This window comes from Lithobates pipiens, unplaced genomic scaffold (assembly GCF_037356315.1).
Source record: "Lithobates pipiens isolate NorthernLeopardFrog02 unplaced genomic scaffold, aLitPip1_a1.2 Scaffold_27, whole genome shotgun sequence".
In the NCBI taxonomy this organism is placed as follows: Eukaryota; Metazoa; Chordata; class Amphibia; order Anura; family Ranidae; genus Lithobates; species Lithobates pipiens.
This window is the reverse complement of record NW_027507788.1, coordinates 30,337,471-30,360,909: the sequence shown is the minus strand read 5'-3', so window position 1 is coordinate 30,360,909 and position 23,439 is coordinate 30,337,471. Positions and strand designations below refer to the sequence as shown.

The 23,439-nt window shown below is 45.4% G+C and overlaps 1 protein-coding gene across 2 annotated transcripts in view; it reads left to right on the top strand.

The window, feature by feature from the left end:
* The window catches only part of LOC143933719 (uncharacterized), a 48,475-nt gene that overhangs the window by 8,850 nt on the left and 16,186 nt on the right, over window positions 1–23,439 (top strand). Inside the window, exons 3-5 of one of the 2 annotated variants that reach the window (XM_077456713.1) lie at window positions 7,444–7,593; window positions 12,952–13,092; window positions 20,406–20,552. In XM_077456713.1, the coding sequence (XP_077312839.1) occupies window positions 7,444–7,593; window positions 12,952–13,092; window positions 20,406–20,552 (438 nt within the window). The remainder of the gene's footprint in view (window positions 1–7,443; window positions 7,594–12,951; window positions 13,093–20,405; window positions 20,553–23,439) is intronic. The other variant, XM_077456714.1, reaches the window with a different exon arrangement.

Below are 23,439 nucleotides of genomic sequence, written 5' to 3'. Positions count from 1 at the left end.
AAAATAAATATGTGAACATAAACATTATACACTCTAATGTCCTGTACACATGATCGGACATTCCGACAACAAAATCCAATGTTTTTACTCCAACGGATGTTGGCTCAAACTTGACTTGCATACACAAAGTTGGTTCGAAATTCCGAACGTCAAGAACGCGGTGACATACAACACGTACCACGAGCCGAGAAAAATGAAGCTAAATAGCCAGTTCTGCTCTTCTGCTTGATTCCGAGCATGCGTGGCACTTTATGTGTCTGAATTGTGTACACACGTTCGTAATTTGTGCGCACGGATTTTGTTGTCGGAAAATTTGAGAACCAGATCTCAAATTTTGTGAGACGGAAATTGCGATGGAAACTGTCCACAACATGATTGAGTGAGTAAATAAAGTCCACGGATGGCAGCTGGAATATGCTGTGGATCCTGAAAAGTGGATGACCACCTTAGGACATCAGTCAGTTGTGAAGAGTGGCTGATAGGAGCAAAACCACCACCATCATAGGCAAGGCTTACCAGAGCTATTGGACTCAACAAGGCATAAACCTACTGAGTCATCAGGGCTTGTGGTGAAACCACACCAATACAACGAACATCCACGTCTGCAATTGATGGCACCAACTGATGATGTTTCCTTAGACGAAATGCATCGGGTTGAGCCTTGCTGATGTCAGGAAAGGATATTTATTAAAATAGAGGAACACTCACATTTTGAGTAGATAAAAAGCGCTTGTAAAACAGACTGTAAGTTCACGCAATGACATCAGTAAGACTCGTGTTGACGCGTTTCATCTAAGGGGACATCATCAGTTGGTGCCATCAGTTGCATACGTGGATGTTCGTTGTATTGGTGTGGTTTTACTACAAGCCCTGATGACTCGGTAGGCGTATGCCTTGTTGAGTCCAATAGCTCTGGTAAGCCTTCCCTATGTTGGTGTTGGTTTTGCTCCTATTAGCCACTCTTCACAACTGTCCTCCCACTGATGTCCTACAGTGGTCATTCACCTATCAGGATCAGCATATTCCAGCTGCCATCCGTGGACTTTATTTACTCACTTTTTATCACGTTGTGGACTCTTTCAAGTGTATACATATATGTATTTGCATGTTTGCTACTAAGAGTGTATAATGTTTATGTTCACGTATGTCTTTTTTCACTCTTAATTTTTTAACTCTTGTCAATTATATGGTCTCATCTTATATGACCGTTTCTATTCAGTGCTGCACGTATACCCATTATTTTTAATTGCAATCGTCTCTTGTTGTGCTGGCTGCTGTTCTATTTTTCAGGTGACAGCACGGTATCTTTTCACTTCTACAATGTGGAAGAAGGTGCTCTGGTCAGATGAGACCAAAATTGAACTTTTTGGCCTAAAAGCAAAGCGCTATGTGTGGCGGAAAACTAAGGCCGCGTACACACGGGCGGATTGTCTGTCCAACTTAGTCCGCTGAACAGTGTTTCAGCGGACAATCCGCTCGTGTGTGGGCTTCAGCTGACTTTTTCAGCGGATAGTCTGACGAACAAAGTCTTACGGAATTTCCGTAAGACAGTCCGTTCAAACTTGGTTTTGTCTGTCCAAACTTGGTTTCAGCAGACAGTCCGCTCGTGTGTAGGCAAGTTGGACGGACTAAGTATGGCGCATGCTCAGAAAGGGTTTACACGGCCGAAGGTTGCATTGCAGTGTATAGGACGTCGTTTTTCTAGTCCCGTCGTACGTGCTGTACACGTCATCATGCACGCTTTCAGCGGACTGTCTGCTCATCGTGTGTGGTCAAGTCCGTTCATGCTAATTTTGAACGGACTGTCTGTCGGATTGTCTGCCGAACTTAGTTGGGCAGACAATCCGCCCGTGTGTACGCGGCCTAACACTACACATCACCCTGAACACACCATCCCCACCGTGAAACATGGTGGTGGCAGCATCATGTTGTGGGGATGCTTTTCTTCAGCAGGGACAGGGAAGCTGGTCAGAGTTGATGGGGAAAAAGAATGGAGGCAAATACAGGGCAATCTTATAAGAAAACCTTTTAGAGTCTCCAAAAGACTTGAGACTGGGGTGGAGGTTCACCTTCCAACAGGACAACGGCCCTAAACATACAACTCTGGCTATAAATCTAAATAAGAATCTGCGGCAACACTTGAAAAATGCTGTTCACAGACACTCTCCAGCAAATCTGACAGAGTTTTTTGCAAAGAATAATGGGCAAAAAGATCCCTCTCTAGATGTGCAAAGCTGGTAGAGACATCCACAAAATAGACTCGCAGCTGTAATTGCAGTGAAAGGTGGTTCTGCAAAGTATTGCCTCAGTGGGGCGCTATACAAATGCACACCACACTTTTCACATATTTATTTAATTTTCCTTCCACTCAATTTTCCTTCCACTCAATTATGTGCCACTTTGTGTGTTCCTATTACATAAAATCCCAATAAAATACTTTTCTATTTTTGATTGTAATGTAACAAAATGCGGACAAATTTCAAGATGTATAAAAACTTGTTCAAGGCATTGTATGTTTGTACACAGCATGTTTAGGTTCACTTACTGTAAAAATAAATTATACTTCCAAAGGTTAGTTTTGAACTTTCTTCTTACTAGTTTGAGGCCATGTCCCAGTGTTCTTCATCATAGCTTAATATTTAAAGGTATTCACATAGTTACATAGTTAGTCAGGTTGAAAAAAGACACAAGTCCATCTACCCAATCCAATACCCACAGTTGATCCAGTGGAAGGCAAAAAATCCCAGCAGAGCATGATCCAATTTGCTAAAGCAGGGGAAAAAATTTCTTCCTGATCCCCCGAGAGGCAATCAAATTTTCCCCGGATCAACTTTACCTATAAACGTTAGTACCCAGTTATATTGTGTACACTTAGGAAATAATCCAGGCCTTTCTTAAAGCAAACATGATTCATACAACATTGATATCCCTTCAGAAGATCCTTTTTTTTCCCAATACCTGGATACATTAGTAGGGATAAGCTAATGTGTGAGGGTTCGGTTCGCAGGGTGTTCGTCAAACCTATTGGAAGGTCCAAAAATTTTGAAATATCTGTAAAGAAAAAGGTGTCACTAAAATTCACAAAACAATCTAACCAACCGGTTACACAGTATTAAGATTAATCTTCCCCAAAATGGCAATAGCTCAAAGAGCAGGATAAATCATAGTGCTCATTGTTGTCATATAAAAATATTTCTAAATAAAATTATTATACTCCAAAAAATACTGTGCTTCCTGCCACAAACAAATTCAAGTGCTCTTCACTAGTGATGGACGAACTTCCGACGGGACGTTTCGTGAACGCGAATGCGGACAAAAGTTTGCGAACCGCAAATTTTGCGGCGGACCCCATTGACTTTAATGGCAGGCAAACCTTAAAAACATACAGGTCATATTTTCAGCCACAAAATACTTACTAGCTGTGCACACATAGTCCCACAACATGGACACTGACATAACAAAAGTATTAAGTGAATCTGGGATCGACGACAAGAATTCTTTTTTTATCTGTGAGATTTTGACAATTCAGGAGCGCATGAAGGCCATGCAGGAGAGGCAAGGTCAGGCCAGGCTATGAAGGGGGTGCAGAAGATGATCAGTGCCACAGTCAGGGCAGCGCAGTCCTGTGCCAGTGTCCCAGTGTGCCAACCTGTGCTTGAGCCCCTCCCTCTGCCCGGCCCTTAACCCCACCTATGCAGGGCTCCACTGCAGTGGTCCAGAGGTGCCAATCCAGTGCTGATCCTCAGACATGGTGCTGGCACTGCCCGCTGATTGGCTAATCCGCTGCTATCTCCCTCACTGTCTAAAACCAGCACCGCGATAGAGAATGAGCACTGACACCAGCACCGTGTCAGAGAGCACTGACACCAGCACCGAGATAGAGAGCACTGACACCAGCACTAAGATTGAGAGCACTGACACCAGCACCGTGATAGAGAGCACTGACACCAGCACTGAGATAGAGAGCACTGACACCAGCACCGCGATAGAGAGCACTGACACCAGCACAGAGATAGAGAGCACTGACACCAGCACCAAGATAGAGAGCACTGACACCAGCACCGAGATAGAGAGCACTGACACCAGCACCGAGATAGAGAGCACTGACACCAGCACTAAGATTGAGAGCACTGACACCAGCACCGTGATAGAGAGCACTGACACCAGCACCAAGATAGAGAGCACTGACACCAGCACCAAGATAGAGAGCACTGACACCAGCACCGTGATAGAGAGCACTGACACCAGCACTGAGATAGAGAGCACTGACACCAGCACCACGATAGAGAGCACTGACACCAGCACAGAGATAGAGAGCACTGACACCAGCACCAAGATAGAGAGCACTGACACCAGCACTCAGATAGAGAGCACTGACACCAGCACTGAGATAGAGAGCACTGACACCAGCACTAAGATTGAGAGCACTGACACCAGCACCGTGATAGAGAGCACTGACACCAGCACCAAGATAGAGAGCACTGACACCAGCACCGAGATAGAGAGCACTGACACCAGCACCGCGATAGAGAGCACTGACACCAGCACAGAGATAGAGAGCACTGACACCAGCACCAAGATAGAGAGCACTGACACCAGCACCGTGATAGAGAGCACTGACACCAGCACCGAGATAGAGAGCACTGACACCAGCACTGTGATAGAGAGCACTGACACCAGCACCGTGATAGAGAGCACTGACACAAGCACCGTGATAGAGAGCACTGACACCAGCACCGTGATAGAGAGCACTGACACCAGCACTGTGATAGAGAGCACTGACACCAGCACCGTGATAGAGAGCACTGACACCAGCACCATGATAGAGAGTACTGACACCAGCACCGAGATCTTGTGAGCACCCACGTGACATCACTAGACACATCATCTACGACGTTACCTTCCCCACCGCTATAATTAGAGATCTCGGAGTAGGCAGCAACACCGGGGACCAACTTCCTCCTTTTGCTGATCTGGGTACTGTCGTCAGACTGCTGAGTGGCGGTTGTTGCTACCTCCTCTTCCTGATCCAATGCCAAGAGTGGCTGTGCATCGGCAATGTCTTGTGATGGATCGGAAAATAATTCCTGTGACTCAAGCGGAGGGTATATGGTGGTGGTGGTGGTGTTGGTGGTAGTGTCTTTGGGGATGCACACAGCAGAGAGTGAAGAAGAGGGTGCAGATCGAGAGGATGAGGAGGGTGCAGAAGAGTAAGGCTGAGTGAGCCACTCAACCAAGTCTAGTGCGTCCTTTGACACAATCGAACGCACCTTCTGCAATTTGTCACCTTGGCTCAAGCCTGTTGTTCCTGCCCTACCCCTACCACCTCTGCGGAAGGGCCTGCCTCTTCCTCTGCCTGTCATTTTTTAAATGACCCTGTGACAAAAGTCTCTAGAGAAGTGCAGTATGTATGTAGAAGAAGGTATATAACACCCCGCTTCAATCTGTCATTTTGGGGACCACTGGTCTATCACACCAGTTATAATACTTTTTTTTAATTGCGTTTGTCACTCTTTGTAGTATCGCTGCTGAACCGCTCAGCAGTCACAATGCTGCACAGTGGAAATGCACTATACTATGCTTTCTATATTTGCAAGTATTTTATACGTGTATTACACCCCTATATACTGCACACCAAATAGTACACCTATACCAGTCCTTAAAAGAACCTTTGTGGACCTAATAGTAGCTAGCTAGTAGCTAGTGAATTGCAGACTGTCCCTGCTCCAAACACCAAACTGTCCCTCCCTACACTGCCTGCAGTGCACTATAATATGCTTTCTATATTTGAAAGAAAATATATTATACATGTACAACCCTATATACTGTACACCTATGCCAGTCCTTAAAAGGACCTTTGTGGACCTAGTAGCTAGTGATTTGCAGATTGTCCCTCAGTCCCTACACTGATAAAAGCCAGCTGCAAAATCGTTCAGCACTCAGCTCAGCAGTCAAGTATAATAGGCTTTCTATATTTGAAAGAAAGTATATTATTATACGTGTACAACCCTATATACTGTACACCTATACCAGTCCTTAAAAAGGACCTTTGTGGACCTAATAGTAATAGCTAGTGATTAAACTGACTGTCCCTGCTCCACACAGCATCCTGTCCCTACACTAACAAAAGACAGCTGCAGAATCGGTCAGCAGTTCACTCAGCAATCAGCAGCACAGCAGTCAGCAGCAGTGCACCAGAACCCTATATACTGTACACCTATACCAGCCCTTAAAAGGACTTTTGTGGACCTAATAGCAAGTGATTTGTGTCACTACAGTCTGTCCCTGCTCCACACAGCAACCTCTCCCTACACTGACAAAAGACAGAATGTAAAATGGCCGCCAGATCAGGTCTATTTATAAGGTAGGGGGAATGTCCAATTGTCCATGTGCTGAAATGTCTCAATTGGCTGTCCTGTACCCCATGATGGATGTGTCATCATGGGTCAAAGTTCTTTCACAATGTAAATGCATATGTCCGCCTCGCGAACAGCGCCAGAAGTCCGCCGGTTTGGTGAATCGCGAACACGCAAAATTCGATGCGAACCGACCGCCGGGCGAACCGCAAGGCCATCCCTACTCTTCACACCATGCGGTAATCCAGAGTGTTCACTCTACACCCAAGTGCACAAATCTGCTCCCCTTTAGTAAATAACCCATTCAATTACAGGAGGTCCAACAAAGCTTCTGAAATGTAAAATGAGGTATAACTTTCAATGGGATGAATCCTTCCTGCAATAGGCAGCTCAAGGGTTAATCGCTTCACTTCTTCCTTGCAAGCAACCATACTCAAAGAGATTGGAAATGAGGGCCCATAGTGTATACTGATAAACTTTACTGGACAAATTGACACTTTAAAAACACCCACAAACTTATCAGAAGCATCAGCTTGTATCATAGAGAAAACTCGTTATACAACAAGCTTTACAATCTATGTCATCTGCACAAAAACAGCAGTGGTCCGATTACCTACATGCATGATGACGTCACTCCGAGGAGCCCCCCCCGGAGGGGTTTAAACTAATTTCCAAGGGAATAAAAAGCAGCTCAGACTGCAATATTCACTTCAACTTCAAAGTTGTCACACGCAGTACCCCTTTTTGGCTATATGATGTCCTAAGGATTAGTGTTACAGGCTAAATGATGCCCAGCAAAGAAAATAGTGTGGGGTGTCATAGGCCCATCCCCTGAGCACAGAATCCTGTATATTGATTCAGATAGAGGCTGATGTCATCGCTCAGGACCTGTCAACCTATCAAAGTATAAATATATATGTACTACCATAGGGTAAAGCCTCAAAGTGGGGGGGGGGGGGGGTACTTCTTCAGACATGGATAGCATAAAGCCCAGATTGTGGGCTAGAACCATATCATAATAAATACAATGGTTTCTTGCTCCAGTAGACAGATTTCCTTTCAAATTATTTTTGTTCTTCTTTTGAAGATGAAGCTTCTTTCCAAGTCTTTTTCTGGAGGACATGTTGGAAACCCCAGGCTTGCAACAGAAGTGAAAGCGCTTCAACTCCTGGAGTCCACATTTCATACAGTGTAACATGCTGTACAACAGATGGCTGCACTCCGCTTCGACCAGAGTGTAAGGGTTTTATTTTAAACTTTGACCTTTCAGTCCTCACATCTATATGCCCTGCTGGTACCTGGACTGTTGAGAACAAGTGTTGTTTAACATACCGTTGTTTCACTTTATGTTTTGTTTTGTAATGCTGTAACATCAATTCCTGTGATAGTATATATTTTATTTAAAGTTACCATGTCCTCACAGGGTGCCTTCTAAACAAATGGTCCCCTGTAAAACAAGTGTGAATATACAGTATCTACCTTTCTGATGGCCCATATATTGAATAGTTCTTTGTGCCCCAACTTTTAACCGCTAAGTGCTGCAACAGAGGTTAAGATACCCTATGCTAGTAGCATCCAGAAGAGTCGGACCACTGCTTTCACACACAATGCTGTTTCATAGTACAAATTGAAGAATCCTTAGCTTGTATAAGGTCTGGTATGGATTTCAAGGGGAACCCTGCGCCAAAATAAAAAAATGGTGTAAGCCCCCCCCCCCCAATCCATACCAGACCCTTATCCAAGCACACAACCTGGCGGGCCCCAGGAAAAGAGGGGGGACAAGAAAGCGCCCCCCCGAACCATACCAGGCCACATGTCCCAAAGCATCTTGTCCCCATCTTGATGGGACAAGGGCCTCATCCCCACAACACTGGCCCGGTGGTTGTGGGGGTCTGAGGGCGGGAGGCTTATTAGAATCCGGAAGCAAGGGGAACCTCAGATCCCTCCCCCCATGTGAATTGGTAACGGTACATTACACCCCTACCATTTCACAAAAATAAGTGTCAAAAATAGTAAAAATGACAGGAGACACTTTGGGACAAGTCCTTTATTAAAAAATAAAAAAACAAAAATGTCCCGCGATTTAAATCCATCTCACGCCTGCCAAAGGACCAAAAAAAGGAAAAAGCTGCAATATTATACTCCAAAAATACCAAGTTGTACTGGCACTCAACCTCCCCCTTGCTGTGCTTGAGGGTCCGCTGCAATCCCAGTCTTAGCCCCCCCCCCCCAGAAAAACCAGGGTAAGTGGATGATGTATATGTATATCTTTAGGGGATTGCGCCTCCCACTCACTATTTATACTACCCCCTTCTCAATAGGATATGCTTAATAATACTTATATTCACTAAATAATCACTGTGCCCCCATATTATCCAAAATATATACACAAGACATTAATTTATAATTGCAAAAAATATAGCGTCCTTATTGTGCGATATTTTAATTCAATTGCTCCAACTGTGCCGTCTTAATCACCGAACATCTTCTAATCAAAAGTCCACTTGTGTTAACTAAAATAACCAAAACTGTGCCACCGTCACCAAGCAGAATGGCCACTCACCAGATGTCCCCAATCAGTAAGCCTTCGGTTCATTCAACGGATAACCAATCCACAACGCATTCCTCCCATTAGCAATTCCTCAACATCCATATATTCATACAAAATTAAATGGAACCAATATAGTGTAAAATCATTTTAACTTTAATGGAAAAATCAATAAAAAACGCATTGCACTCACATTTCAATGTGTCTATTGGCCGACACCAAGCCTTTCCAGCAATGAGAAAACCATTCTAAAATCGGGCAAGCCACTGATGTTCTGCAGGTGGTGTTAATCTCCCTCCATTAGACCGACCTGTTCCTGGCTTGTATTCAAGGACCGTATGTCTCCCACAACTTCTACGCGTTTCGCTTCCTGACGACGCTCAAATGCGAAACGAAGCGGATTTCTGCGTGGTGCATGACAACGAAAGATTGAGTGCTCTGGATTTAGTCTGATTAATTTTTAGCCCTGAAATTTCAGAAAAGGGTTGCAATATCGAATGCAAATTAGGGAGGGAGGTAACTGGCGATGTCAGCGTTAGCAGCAGGTCGTCAGCGAAGAGTAGGCATTTGTGCTCCCTGTCCCCGCAGGTGATCCCCTTAACATCCTGGCATTCCCTGATCCTGATAGCTAGGGGTTCTATTGCAAGGACTAACAGTAGCGGGGACAGTGGGCATCCCTGCCTCATGCCTCTTCTAATCGGAAAAGGCTGAGAGGAGTATCCCCGAAGCATCAACGATGCTGACGGGGTGTCATATAGTGCTCTGAGAAGAGTTAAAAAGTGCTCTCCGAAGCCATATCTGTGTAACACGTCGAATAGGTACTCCCAAGAGAGGGAATCAAACGCTTTTTGAATATCCAACGAAAGCAACATACCTTTTCTAGGGCTCTTACAGTCCCAGTTCGATTGTACTGCTGTTATGAGATTAATTAATCTATGGGTTTAGTCGGATGTCTGCCTGTTCGGGACAAAGCCAGCCTGGTCAGGCTAAATGTAGTTCGGGAGGAAGGTATTCAATCTAAGCGCTAAAACTTTAGTCCGAATTTTTAAGTCTGTATTTATCAAAGAAATCGGACGATAGTTTGCGCAGTCCCCATGATCCTTATCTGGTTTCGGTATGACGCTGAGATATGCTACATTTTCGTGATAAGGTATCTTGCTTCCTCGCCTGAGATCATTAAAATTAGAACAAAGGTGAGGAATCAGTATATCCTGATACTTCCTATAATAATGGCCCGTGAAGCCATCCGGTCCAGGAGCCTTGGAAGGGTATAAGGATTTAATCACCATTTTGATCTCTAATTCTGTAAAGTCATCATCCATCAAGTTAGTATGGGCTCGTGTCAACTTGGGTAAGGGGGTGTCGCGGAAGAATGCCTCCGCCTTGTGCGGATCATATTTGGCTTGTGGGCTATATAGTCTGGAGTAGAAGCTGTGAAATTCTTTCAGTATGAGTTTGGGATATTTAGTGGGGTGACCTGTGGAGAGCCTCAGTTTAGGTAGTGTGGGCGTATGAAGTCGGGGGGACTAGTTTCCTGGCTAACATTGTGGTTGGTTTGTCTCCCATTGTGTAAAACCTATGCTTAGACCAGCTAATATGTTTTTCTGCCTGAGTAGTCAAACTTAAGTTCAACTCCAATCTAGCGTCATCTATTTTATGCCTTATGTCATGCTGTGGGTTTTCATGTTGTTCTTTCGTTAACCGGTCTAAATTAGTTTCTAATTGCTGAATAGTGTGTTCTCGGGCCCCTTTCAGTCTGGCTCCTATTTGTATCAGTTTTTCCCTAATCGAGGCTTTGTGAGCTGCCCAATTTATTGCGGGTGACGTGTCTGAGGACTTGTTAACACTGAAGTAAGTCAGTAGTTCTTTTTCTATTTCCGCGTACAATATGGGGTAGTTTAGCAATCTAGCATTAAGACGCCACGGAGACGGGGAGGCTTTGGACCAAAGCCCTGTCATTGAAAGTTTAATTGGGGAGTGATCTGACCAGGGGGCAAATAGTATTTTTACCAACTTCAGGTATGGGAGTAGAGGGGGGCAAACCAGTAAATTATCTATTCTGGAATAGGTGCGGTGCGCCTGTGAAAAATGCGTATAGTCCCTAGCAGTGGGGTTGTATTCCCGCCACGCATCAATCAAATCATACAGGTGAAATAATTTTGCCACTCTGTTACTCCCAGTCAGTGGTCTTTTGAGAGTAGGTTTAGCAGGGTTGAATTTATCCATAATTCTGTCAAGCAGAATGTTACTGTCACCCCCTAAGATCACCTGTCCCTGAACCTTGGGCATCAGTATCCTCAACATTTTGCTAAAAAATTCCACCTGGCCTGTGTTCGGGGCGTAATAAGACACAAAAGAGACCAACTTATCGTGAATGCGTCCCGCTGCCATAATATACCTGCCTCCCTTGTCCTTGACTATTGTAATGGGCGTAAATGGAGTCCGTCTAGAGAAACGAATAGCTACCCCTTCTTTTTTGTTGGGCCCGTTAGCTAAGTAAAACTGGTATTTAGTATTGAGATAGGGGCTGACGTTCTAGAAAAGTGGGTCTCTTGTAGCAGAATATCCGCTTTTTGTCTATGGTAGAATTGGAAGGCTTTAGTTCTTTTAGCGGGGGAGTTAAAGCCGTGTACATTGTGGGTGATCACGAGAAGTCGGAAGAATATGTCTTAGCCATCGTGGTAGGGCAGAGCACTCTTACCTTGTGACACCGTGGGGGCGGAGGAAGCCTCAGAAACATGGGTCTTCCACTGCTTTGACCTCCAAGACCAACGTGCATGGGTGGGGAACGAGACCACAGCTCGGGGGAGTCAGGGGGTAGGAGAAGAAAAAAGGAAGAAAAGAAACAAAAGATTAATCAGTGTAAAGTACAAAGGCCTCTGGCCTAAAGGTATATACTTAATAACTCGTACAAATTGCATAGCTATATGGGAAATAATCCCTGCCGGACGCAATAACCTGTCCGGAACCAGCAAGGGTACCTCCCTCCTCGGAGAGAAGGTAGTCTTGCAAAAGAGTAGCATGGATTACCGATCCAGCCCAGATGGCCTGAGCTCTAAAGCAGGCCAGCAGGGTAGGCCCAGACCTGACAACGTACAATCTTAAGGTTCAACACTATCAGTGTGGGCTCACCCCTCCCCGAGAGCTGCGACACCAGGGTGGGCCGGCACCCCAACGGTGCCCCCCGCCCCGGTGCCCATCTCCCAGGGGAGGGCCAAAACAGGCCCCATACCAGGGCCGGCCCCACACAATCATAACAATAAAAATGAGTTTCAGTGGGTCCCACCTTTAGCTCTCAGGGGTTCAGGCTGGGACTTGTAGTCCTTCAATTTTTGGTGGAGTCACATCCTCAGATCTCGGGGGTTCATGCTGGGACTTGCAGTCCACACTGTTGGGGGGGTCACATCTTTAGATATCAGGGGTTCGTGCTGAGACTTGTAGTCTTTCAATTTGGGGGGGGGTCACATCCTCAGATCTCAGGGTTTCATGCTGGGAGTTGTAGTCCATCACTTTCGGGGGATGTGACCCCCCCCCCCCCAAAGGCAAAGGGCTGCAAGTCCCAGCATGAACCTCTGAGAGCAGAGGAAATGATGCCCCCCCAACTAGTGAATTCCAAGCATGTGCCCAAAAAAAGGTATAAAAAATTATCTCTTTTTGGGAAGGGGGGGATGTCCCTCGATGGCAGTTTGGTAATGTGGTCACCCTAGGGGGGTATGTTTTTCAAAGTTAGTTCTCAACAGCATAAAGCATGGAGAAATGGGTGAGTTTTCTTTGAATATTAAACATGAATTACATTTTGTTTTGTGGTGCTCAGATACAGTTTAGGTAAATAAGAAGCTGGAATATGTTACTTTGTTACATTTTTATTCTTGTGTTTAGCTATGCTTTAATGCAGCAGATGTCAATATTTTCATTAATATGTCATGCAGAGTATGCAAAAAGCAGTTTGGAGATTTATTGCTAGCCATTGTTATGGTGCACGTCGTGCAGTAATGGAAGTCTTGCTTACATTTTCCTTTCTGCTTTCTTCCATGTTGTTACTTGAAGTGAAGGCAGAAAATGCCACCAAGAATGGTGTTCTGTGCCCGGCTTGTTTTTCCAATCGTGAACCCTGCACAGCCAACTATTCAATTCCATGTACAGGAGAAGAAAGGCATTGCTTGACTCTTCAAGGAAAATTTACAACATGTAAGTAATGTCAGACTTACCTGAACTTAAAGTTCGCACAATTGTGTTGGAAGCCATTTTGTGGCCTTCAACAACATATACTTCAATCAAAGCTGAAAATCAAGTCTTGAAATGTGTACAGGGAGTTTTGCACCTAAAGCCTCGTACACATGATCAGATTGTTGGCCAACAAAACTGTGGACTTTTGTCTGAAGGGCGTTGGCCCAAACTTGTCTTGCATGCAAACAGCAAGGAATTGTCAGCCAACAAACATGAAGTGTTTTTTCAGCTCTTTAGCACCACCCTTGGGGCTCCCTCTGCTAATTTCATGTTAGTAGAAGTTTGGTGAGTGTTTATTCGCACTTTTCATTTTGCGCCTTTAATTTCACACTTTTCATTTCACGCTTTTCAGTTCGTTTCTGAGCGGCCGTTCGTCAACCAGACATGTTGCTGAATCGGAGGAGATAACGTGTGATTTATTATTGGCCTTGGAGTTATTGCTTTGACATTTTTCTTGGCTGAATAATGATTTGATTTGGTATATTTTCTATATTTTTGGATGCATAGAATGCACTTTTTTGTTAAGTTTTATTGGCAGATAGCATGTCTATTTTTATTTGTTTTCTTTTTTTAATGCACAATAAAAACAATGTATAGAATTATACTTGGCTATGTGTTTTACTTCAAATGACAGTTTGGGAGTAGGCAGTTACATTTAAAAAAATACAATGTAAAATTTACAAGGGACACCAACATAATTGTAATTGGATATTAAAAACTACGGGATAATGGTGTTGTGGTAACTTGCCCACAAAAAAATAATAATAATAATAATAATAATTTTCTTGATATCACAAGAAAAAAAAAAGCCTTTGAAAATTAGTTTGCAATAACTCCATCAGTATCACCAGCAAAACAGCTTCATTATTATCCCATTAAAGACAAAGAGAATGTGCGCTGCATTTCGAGATTTCATAATTTGCCACATCACGAATGTTAATTCTCCATTATGAATGCTTCTTTACAAGGCCAAACTCTTCCAGTTCATCCTTGCTTCCCAGCATGCGTGTTTGTACTTTGGACTTTTGTCCGACAGACTTGTGTAAACACGATCGGAAAATCCAACAACAGACATTTGTCCGTGGAAAATTTTAAAACCTGCTATCCAACATTTGTCCGCAGGAAAATCCATCAACAACTGTCCGATGGAGCGTACAAATGGTCGGATTTTCTACCAACAGCATGTCATCATACATTTCCCATCAGAAAATCTGATCATGTGTGCGCGGCTTAAGGGTAAGACAAATCGTAATGCCTCAGACTAACTTTGTAGCTTGCAATATGAACCCTTCTCCAAATGGAGGGACAAAGGACCCTTCCTGGCCCACTCCCTCTACCAGGGAGCAGATTGTTCGACTTTGAAACCCTATGATCGCCTGGCCATGGAATACAACTTACCTCCCCACCACGCATTTCATGTCATGCAATACACAGATTTCATTGTCAAGACATGCCCCAACAAAACCAAATGATTCCAGCCATCCTTCTTAGCCCTTGTACACACGGTCAGAGAATCCGTCGGAATGTGTCCTATCAGACCGTGTTGTCGGATAATCCGACTGTGTGTGGTATGCATCGGACTGATTCCGTCGGAATATCCGTCGGACCCAATTTTCTAACTTGTTGGAAATATTTCCGACCAACTGGTTCGAACGGACATACTCCGATCATGTGTAGAGAATTTTGATTGGACCAAGTGCCACGCATGCTCAGATCAAATTCCTACATCAAAGCTATTGGCTACTAGCCTGAACGTAGTCCCATCGTAACGAAATTACGTCATCACGTTCTGAATGATCGGATTTTTCGACAACTTAGTCCAACCGTGTGTATGCAACAGTTTCGGACAAGATCTGACGGACAGAATCCGACGGACAGAATCCGACGGACAGAATCTGACGGATTTGGTTGTCGAAATGTCTGACCGTGTGTACAAGGGCTTAGACTCTTTGATTGCAGAAAGACAGTATTCCATTTTGGAAGTCTATCGATCCCTCAACCAGAGCTATACCAAACCTCTTCACACCTCCTCAATGTCATCCTGGTTATCGGACTTCCCAGGACAAATAGACCTCTCTGACATCCTTAAGGGATATCAAATAACCAGAAGGATTACCAGATGTGAGATCTGGAGGGAGACGCAGTTCCGCTTAATGCACAGAGCTTATTTTCACAACTCACCCACCTTTGGCGGGTCCCTTCTGCCCCTGGTGCCTACAATACAAGCCGTCTTTGCTACACAGGCTATGGACCTGCTCCCGCATTGCATCTTATTGGTCCTCCGTACTTCATCATATACATTCATCAAGAATGTCACAACCTTCGACATCCTCAAGGAACCCATGCTTCTGCTGTTTGGCTTCCCTCCTGGCTATAACAACGCCTCACCGACTTCCAACGTAATTCCTAGGTCGCATCTGGACTGGGTTCTTATCACATTACTTATAGCCAGACATAACATTTTTCATCATTGGATCTCCAACTCACCTCCCGGAGTACCCGGAATCATAACCAAGCTCAAATCTGCTATGTACAGAGAACAACTGAACACCCACACCTGTGGCCAACAGAGCTCTATGCAACCTCACCAGAAATGGTCCTCCTTCATATCTCACTGCGTAACCGCTCAGGAAAAAAGGCAGCTCTTGTCGACATAGAGACCCACATGCACCGTCCCGTGATGGCCTCCAGATGACTTTGCTTTCTACCTCCAGGCTATCTTCTCTCTCCTTAAGGCTGAACATTTTACAGATCTAGCGATTCATCTACTTGTGTTAAGTGTTAAGTTAGTCTTAGCTTAGGGATTGTGTTCAGAGACACCGTCAGGGGCGGGCTGGGCTGGGGGGCAGGGATGCATTTGCCCCCTGGGCTGCTCTGATTCAATATAAAAAGTCTGATGTGCTGCCAGCTGAGCTGGGAAGTGCACATGATGTGCAGTTCAGCAGTTGGCCACATGTTACTGCTCGGTCCGGAGGGAGGCTGACAGGGCTGGATAACAGCTCAGAAGCGCAGGAACGTTTGTGCTGTGAGCGGACATCTGTCCTGTCACAGTGCTGTCCCCGGCTTCTGAGCTGACAGTCTGTGTCCATTGTGAGCACAGCCGAATGGAAGAGGGTGGATCCGCTCTGCCTCCTCCAGCCCCCTCTCTCACTGTCCCCGCCCACAGCCTATGTGCTGAGTCTGAATAGGATGTGTGGGCGGGAACATTTAAACAGAGCAGGCAGTGCTTTCTATAGGACGCTGTGGAAGCTGTGATGACTGAACCTCGTGCTGGGTCCTTCCTTCAAAGTAAGTGAGCTGTGACCAGCCTCCCCCCCCCCACAGATAAGGAAGTTTCTTTCAGCAGCATGTGCAGTAGCTGGTCCTATGATGTGGGCTCACACTGGTGTGCTGCAGTGTTGCTGATCTCACTGTCTTCCTGCATGTTCCCCCCAGTCACATGCAGCCACATTGTGCCCACCAAATGTAACCTCACTGTGCCCACCAAATGCAGCCACACTGTGCCCACCAAATGCAACTTCACTGTGCCCACCAAATGTAACCTCACTGTGCCCACAAAATGCAGCCACACTGTGCCCACAAAATGTAACCTCACTGTGCCCACCAAATGCAACCTCACTGTGCCCACCAAATGCAGCCACACTGTGACCAACATATGTAACCTCACTGTGCCCACAAAATGCAGCCACACTGTGCCCACCAAATGTAACCTCACTGTGCCCACCAAATGTAACCTCACTGTGCCCACCAAATGCAGCCACACTGTGCCCACCAAATGTAACCTCACTGTGCCCACCAAATGCAGCCACACTGTGACCAACATATGTAACCTCACTGTGCCCACAAAATGCAGCCACACTGTGCCCACCAAATGTAACCTCACTGTGCCCACCAAATGCAGCCACACTGTGCCAACCAAATGTAACCTCACTGTGCCCACCAAATGCAGCCACCCTGTGACCAACATATGTAACCTCACTGTGCCCACAAAATGCAGCCACACTGTGCCCACCAAAAGTAACCTCACTGTGCCCACCAAATGCAACCTCACTGTGCCCACCAAATGCAACCTCACTATGCCCACCAAATGCAGCCACACTATGCCCACCAAATGCAACCTCACTGTGCCCACCAAATGCAGCCACAAAGTGCCCACCAAATGTAACCTCACTGTGCCCACCAAATGCAACCTCACTGTGCCCACCAAATGCAACCTCACTGTGCCCACCAAATGCAGCCACACTGTGCCCACAAATGTAACCTCACTGTGCCCACCAAATGCAACCTTAATTTAGCACACCAAATGTAACTTCACTGTGCCAACCAAATGCAGCCACACTGTGCCCACCAAATGTAACCTCACTGTGCCCACCAAATGTAACCTCACTGTGCCCATGAAATGCAACCTCACCGTGCCCACCAAATGTAACCTCACTGTGCCCACCAAATGCAGACACACTGTGCCCACCAAATGCAACCTCACTGTGCCCACCAAATGTAACCTCACTGTGCCCACGAAATGCAGCCACACTGTGCCCAAATGCAGCCTCATTGTTCCCATCAATTGCAGACACATTGTGCCCATCAATTGCAGCCTCACTGTGCCCATCAATTGCAGCCACACTGTGCCCATCAATTGCAACCACACTGTGCCCACAAATGTAACCTCACTATGCCCACAAATGTAACCTCACTGTGCCCACCAAATGCAACCTCACTTTGCCCACCAAATGCAACCTCACTGTGCCCATCAAATGCAGCCACATTGTGCCCATCAAATGCATTTACCCTGTGCCCAAATGCAGCCACATTGTGCCCATCAATTGCAGCCACATTGTGCCCATCAATTGCAGCCTCACTGTGCCCATCAAATGCAGCCTCATTGTGCCCATCAAATGCAGCCTCACTGTGCCCATCAAATGTACCTAACTTTGCCCACCAAATGTAACCACACTTTGCCCACCAAATGCAACCTCACTTTGCCCACCAAATGCAGCGACACTGTGCCCATCAAATGCAGCCTCATTGTGCCCATCAATTGCAGCCACATTGTGCCCATCAAATGCAGCCTCACTGTGCCCATCAAATGCAATCACACTGTGCCCATCAAATGCAGCCGCAGCGACCCCCCCAGCAGCATTTAACCAGCACAACCCCTGCCCGCTCGCTTTCTGACTGCCGCTTACCGCATCTTGGTGGTGGGTCAGGCAGCAGATGATGGGAGTGAGCTGTGGGACGGGCAGTGGGTCAGGCAGTGGCTCCTGTGTCCTCCATGCTTCCTCCTGCTAGATGTCTAATAGGAGCGCCTGACCTTCCAGCCAGGTGATGGGTATTAGACCTGCGCTATCCTGATTGGTGGAGAGCTGATTCAGTGTTAAAAAAAGCAAATATTCATTTGCTTTTCTAATATACCTGGGTGGGCTCCAAGTGCAATGCTCTGCGCTCTGAGTCCACCCTATTTTGAAGCCTATTAGAGACTATGGCTCTAATCAGGTGCAGGGAAATGTGGAGCAGGGTCTCTCTCTCGCTGTGCAGAGAAATGTGGAGCGGTGTCTCTATGTGGCATAGCTTTACTCACAAAGTGACCCTGCTGGCCAAGATGCGTTTGTTCCACTGCTGGCCGCTATCGTCTGCAGGGGTTGCTAGAATTGCCTGGCATCTAGCAACCAGTGATGTCACAGTCCCCAGGAGGAAAGGATCTTCCGCCTCCTCCACGCCTATTAGTGTTTTATCCACCCACCTCCTCCCTCCATCTTCTCCTGTGCGGCGGCATGCACCTCGGTGCCTGCCTGAGGGAAGGGAACGGTCACTGACTGACAGAAGCACCTCTGCCTGAGGTGAGGGAGCAGTGAATGAATTAGAACATATGTGTAATGTGGCGCATATGTGTCATGGGAGAATGAGCTGGTAGCAGAGGAGGAGATTACATGCTTAAATCTCAGCCAGGGGTCATGCTGGGACTTGTAGTCCTTTACTTTTGGGGATGTGATATCCCAAAAGTAAAGGGCTACAGGTCCCAACATGAACCCCTCAGAGCTCAGGACCTAAGGGGACACATCCTTAGATCTCAGGGGTTCATGCTGGGACTTGTAGTCCTTCACTAGTTGGGGAGTCAAATCCTTAAATCTCAGGCGGTAATGCTTGGACTTGTAGTCCCTCACAGGTTGGTCGGGGGGGGGTCAGGTCCTCAGCTCTGAGGGATTCATACAAGGACTTGTTTGCACTTTAGTTCCTGGAGGCCATGGTGGTACAGGTCCTCCACGGGCCCTGGGGGGCCACATTGTCCTCCCTGACCCTCCCCCCCACCTTTGTGATCATGGAAAACCTTAGTCTGTTTTCCCTATCCATCACTTTGCCACCACCGGTTATATGGGCCACTTGACTGGACTTGTCCCCCTGGCCTAGGGCTGCCAGCCCTCCCCACACCGTCTATACTCTTTATTGTTTTTACTACGCCTTTACTGGCAAGTGTAGTACTACTCCTCCCTCTTCTACCCAGTTACTAATCTGGAGTTGAAGGGCCAGCGTCTGGTGTTCCCCCAACAGACACCGAGACAGTAGCCCTTCCACCCCCCCCCCCCCCCCCCCGCCTTCCCTCCCCTGCTTATCCACCCCACCCGATACTATGTTTCCGGTAACGAAAACCACGCAGTTGGTTCATCCTAGAGTGTTTATATCTGTACTTGATTCCTAATGTCACCTGTGCATTCTGTTATCATTAATAAAATATATAAAAATAAAGACTAACTTTGTAACTTTGACATGTTAGTAAAACCATACATATCATCACTACTTTGTGCATCCTGGTGGATTATACCACTTTTTTTTTTTTTCAGGACAAATTTGGGTTTTCATTTGGTGTTAAATAGTTATGGACGTCTCCTGATTTTTTTTTTTATTATCTAAGGAAAACGGGCCCAAAATAGTAAATAAAACTTTTTTTTTTTAAATTTAACTGCATATTTCTTGCTACTAGCATAACCTACCACCAAAGAACAACCCAAAATAAATTTTCCTGCTCCTGTCGATTGCAGCGATACCACATATGTGTACAGTAAGTTCGTTTTTGTTTGTACCTGTAGTACAGCCTAGAAACAATAGTGCATATTTTGTTTTTTTTTATTCTACTTAAAACACATTGACACTAATTAGAAAAAAAAAAAATCCTGTCCAAAAATCCTCTTGTGTCCTCTGTATGCTTCCTGTGTTCCTTTACTACTTTCTGCAACAGACCAGCAGACTGACCATTTCTTATTTCCTTTTTTTTTTTATAGCCAATATGCCAGTTTACACTAGCGGCTGCAGCACTTTTGCAGAGAGCTTGTGCAGAGAGAACCAACCTTTGTATTTTCTAACATATCCAGATGAAAAAAGTCAGACGCGCTGCACTAAGGTGACCAGCACAACCAATCTAGTAACAAGTGAGTTCAGTTCATGTTTTTTAATTTTTTTTATTTTAATGAAAAGGTGAACTCTTTAAGCATGGTTATGTATTTATAATAATAAAAACATTTACCCATTCAAAATAATTTCAAATGAAAAACTACCTGGGATGAAACGAGTTGGAAAGAGCTCTTAACGTGCATAAATATGCATCAGATCCATCTTGGAGTATACCAAGAGGGATTGATGTGGACTCCTAAGTGCTGCCAAATTCAGCTGTAACACAAGGGGTGCTGATAAGTATTGAGCCTTACCTTGAAAAAATTGAGCTAGGAAGCTGTAAGGCCCCTTTCACACTGGGGCAGTTTTCAGGTGCTACAGCGCTTGTGTAGCGCCTGAAAAAAACGGCCCCTTTCACTCCAGTGTGAAAGCCCGAGGGGCTTTCACACTGGAGTGGTGTGCTAGCAGGGCGGTGAAAAAAGTCCCGCTAGCCGCATCTTTGGAGCGGTGAAAGGAGCTGTGTATTCACCGCTCCTAAACCGCTCCTAACCATTGAAATCAATGGGACAGCTCGGCTATACCGCCGGCAAAGCATCGTTGCAGCGACGCTTTGCAGGCAGTTTTAACCCTTTTTCGGCCGCTAGCGGGGGTTAAAACCACCCCACTAGCGGCCGCAGACCGTCGCTAAAACGACGGTAAAGCGCCGCTAAAAATAGCGGTGCTTTACCGCCGACAGCCGCACTGCCCCAGTGTGAAAGGGGCCTAATGGCCACACTATTCTACATATTCCCCGTAGAAAGTCAATGCACTTGCGACATCTGTCCTGCAGCTTCTTAAGTCCCTGCAAATAAAATTCTTCCGACTGCTGGTGTAACCACTCATTTGCAGCATTAGTTGCCTTCAGAACACTCCCAAACCCTTGTCCCTTTTGGTGTTTTTTGAGATTGGGGAACAGATGATAGTCAGAAGGAGCCAGGCCGGGTGAATAAGGTGGATCGGGCATCACTTGAAAGCCTAAGTAGATCAGTTTTGCCATTGTTTCACCTGCAGTGTGTGACAACGCATTGTCATGCAACAGGATGACACCTTTGGAGAGCTTTCCTCAACATTTTTCCTTGATATTTTGCCTCAACTTCATCAATAAAAAAGAGTAATATGTTGCATTGATGGTTGATCCCTTTTGGAGGTAGTCCACCAGCAGAACTCCCTTCTTATCCCAAAAAACTGTTGCCATTTGCTTCTGTGCTGACCTTTGCACAAATAACTTCTTTGGCCTGGGGGGACCACCGTGACTCCATTCCTTAGCCCCTGTACACACGGTCGGAGAATCCGTCGGAATGTGTCCTATCGGACCGTGTCGTCGGATAATCCGACTGTGTGTGGTATGCATCGGACTGATTCCGTCGGAATATCCGTCGGACCCAATTTTCCAACATGTTGGAAATATTTCCGGCCAACTGGGCCGATCGGACATACTCCGATCATGTGTAGAGAATTTTGATCGGACCAAGTGCTCAGATCAAATTCCTACATCAAAGCCATTGGCTACTAGCCTGAATGTAGTCCCATTGTAACGAAATTACGTCATCACGTTCTGAAAGATCGGATTTTTCGCCAACTTAGTCCGACCGTGTGTATGCAACAGTTTCGGACACAATCCGACGGACAAAATCCGATGGGCAAAATCCGACGGATTTGGTTGTGGAAATCTCCGACCGTGTGTACAGGGGCTAAGGAATGGAGTCACGGTGGTCCCCCCAGGCCAAAGAAGTTCTTTGTGTCCTTTGTCTCAGGATCACAACAGTAGATATATTTCTCATCACCAGTAGCCAGTTTGTCCAGGAAATCTGAATACTTTCTTGCGAAATGTTCCAAAACAGCCACCAATGTCTCCACACGTCTCCTATTTTGTTCGGTTTTCAAAAGTTTTGGAATCCACTTTGCTGCAAGCTTTCTCATTTCCAAGTGGTTGTGGATAATGGCACCAACTCTCTCATGTGATATTCTCAGATATGTAGCATTACTTTTGGCTGATATTCGGCAGTCCTCCGTGATTATGTCATGGATTACTTTCACATTTGCAGGCACAGAGACAGAAACAGGGCTTCCAATGGTTTTCTCAATTTCAACACCGAAATGGCCAGTTTTAAAATTGAAAACCCAACATTTAACTGTTGCATATCAAGGGCCACTGTCATACAAAGTTTGTGACATTTCATCATGGATCTGCTTTGCACCTTTCCCTTGGAGAAACAGGAACTTGATTATGGTCCTATGCTCTTCCATGTTAAATTCTTTGGAGGTGCTGCCATGTTCAATTTGGATCTGAAAAAGAAAGATAAGTTAAAATCATAGGTTGTTGGTTTTTGCACCATTGAATATAGACAAATTGTACAGTACACCCTGCAATTTACAGCTTTCTAGCTCAATTGTTTCTGGATAGAGCTTAATACTTATCAGCACCCATCGTAATTAGAGTCTACAGCATAAAGAATGCATCCAACATTATTACTAAGCATGATCATTGTACAGTGCTGCGTAAACTGTTGGCACAATATAAATCGTGTATAATTATTTTAAGAAAAAATGTGAGAGAGTTCTGCTAGACCTAAATACACCAGAGGGTCAATAAAGTTTCCCAGCAGCCAATTTGGCAATTTGTTTAGCTGTAATAGGGAAAGCACAGGAAGTGTGGCTGATAAAGTGCATAGGGGCAGATTAGTGTAGGGCTTTTAGGCACTGACTGATCGCTTAACCACTTGCCTACTGGGCATTTTAAAAAAAAAATGTATTGTAAAAATGTATTTGTAGCTTTTGCAAATAACTTATAACTTCCAAGCATATACTTTCTGAAAACAGAGGTCATGAAGATTAAAGTTAAGAGTCAATCATGAATTATGGCCCTAGAAGTATAGTATGTATGGA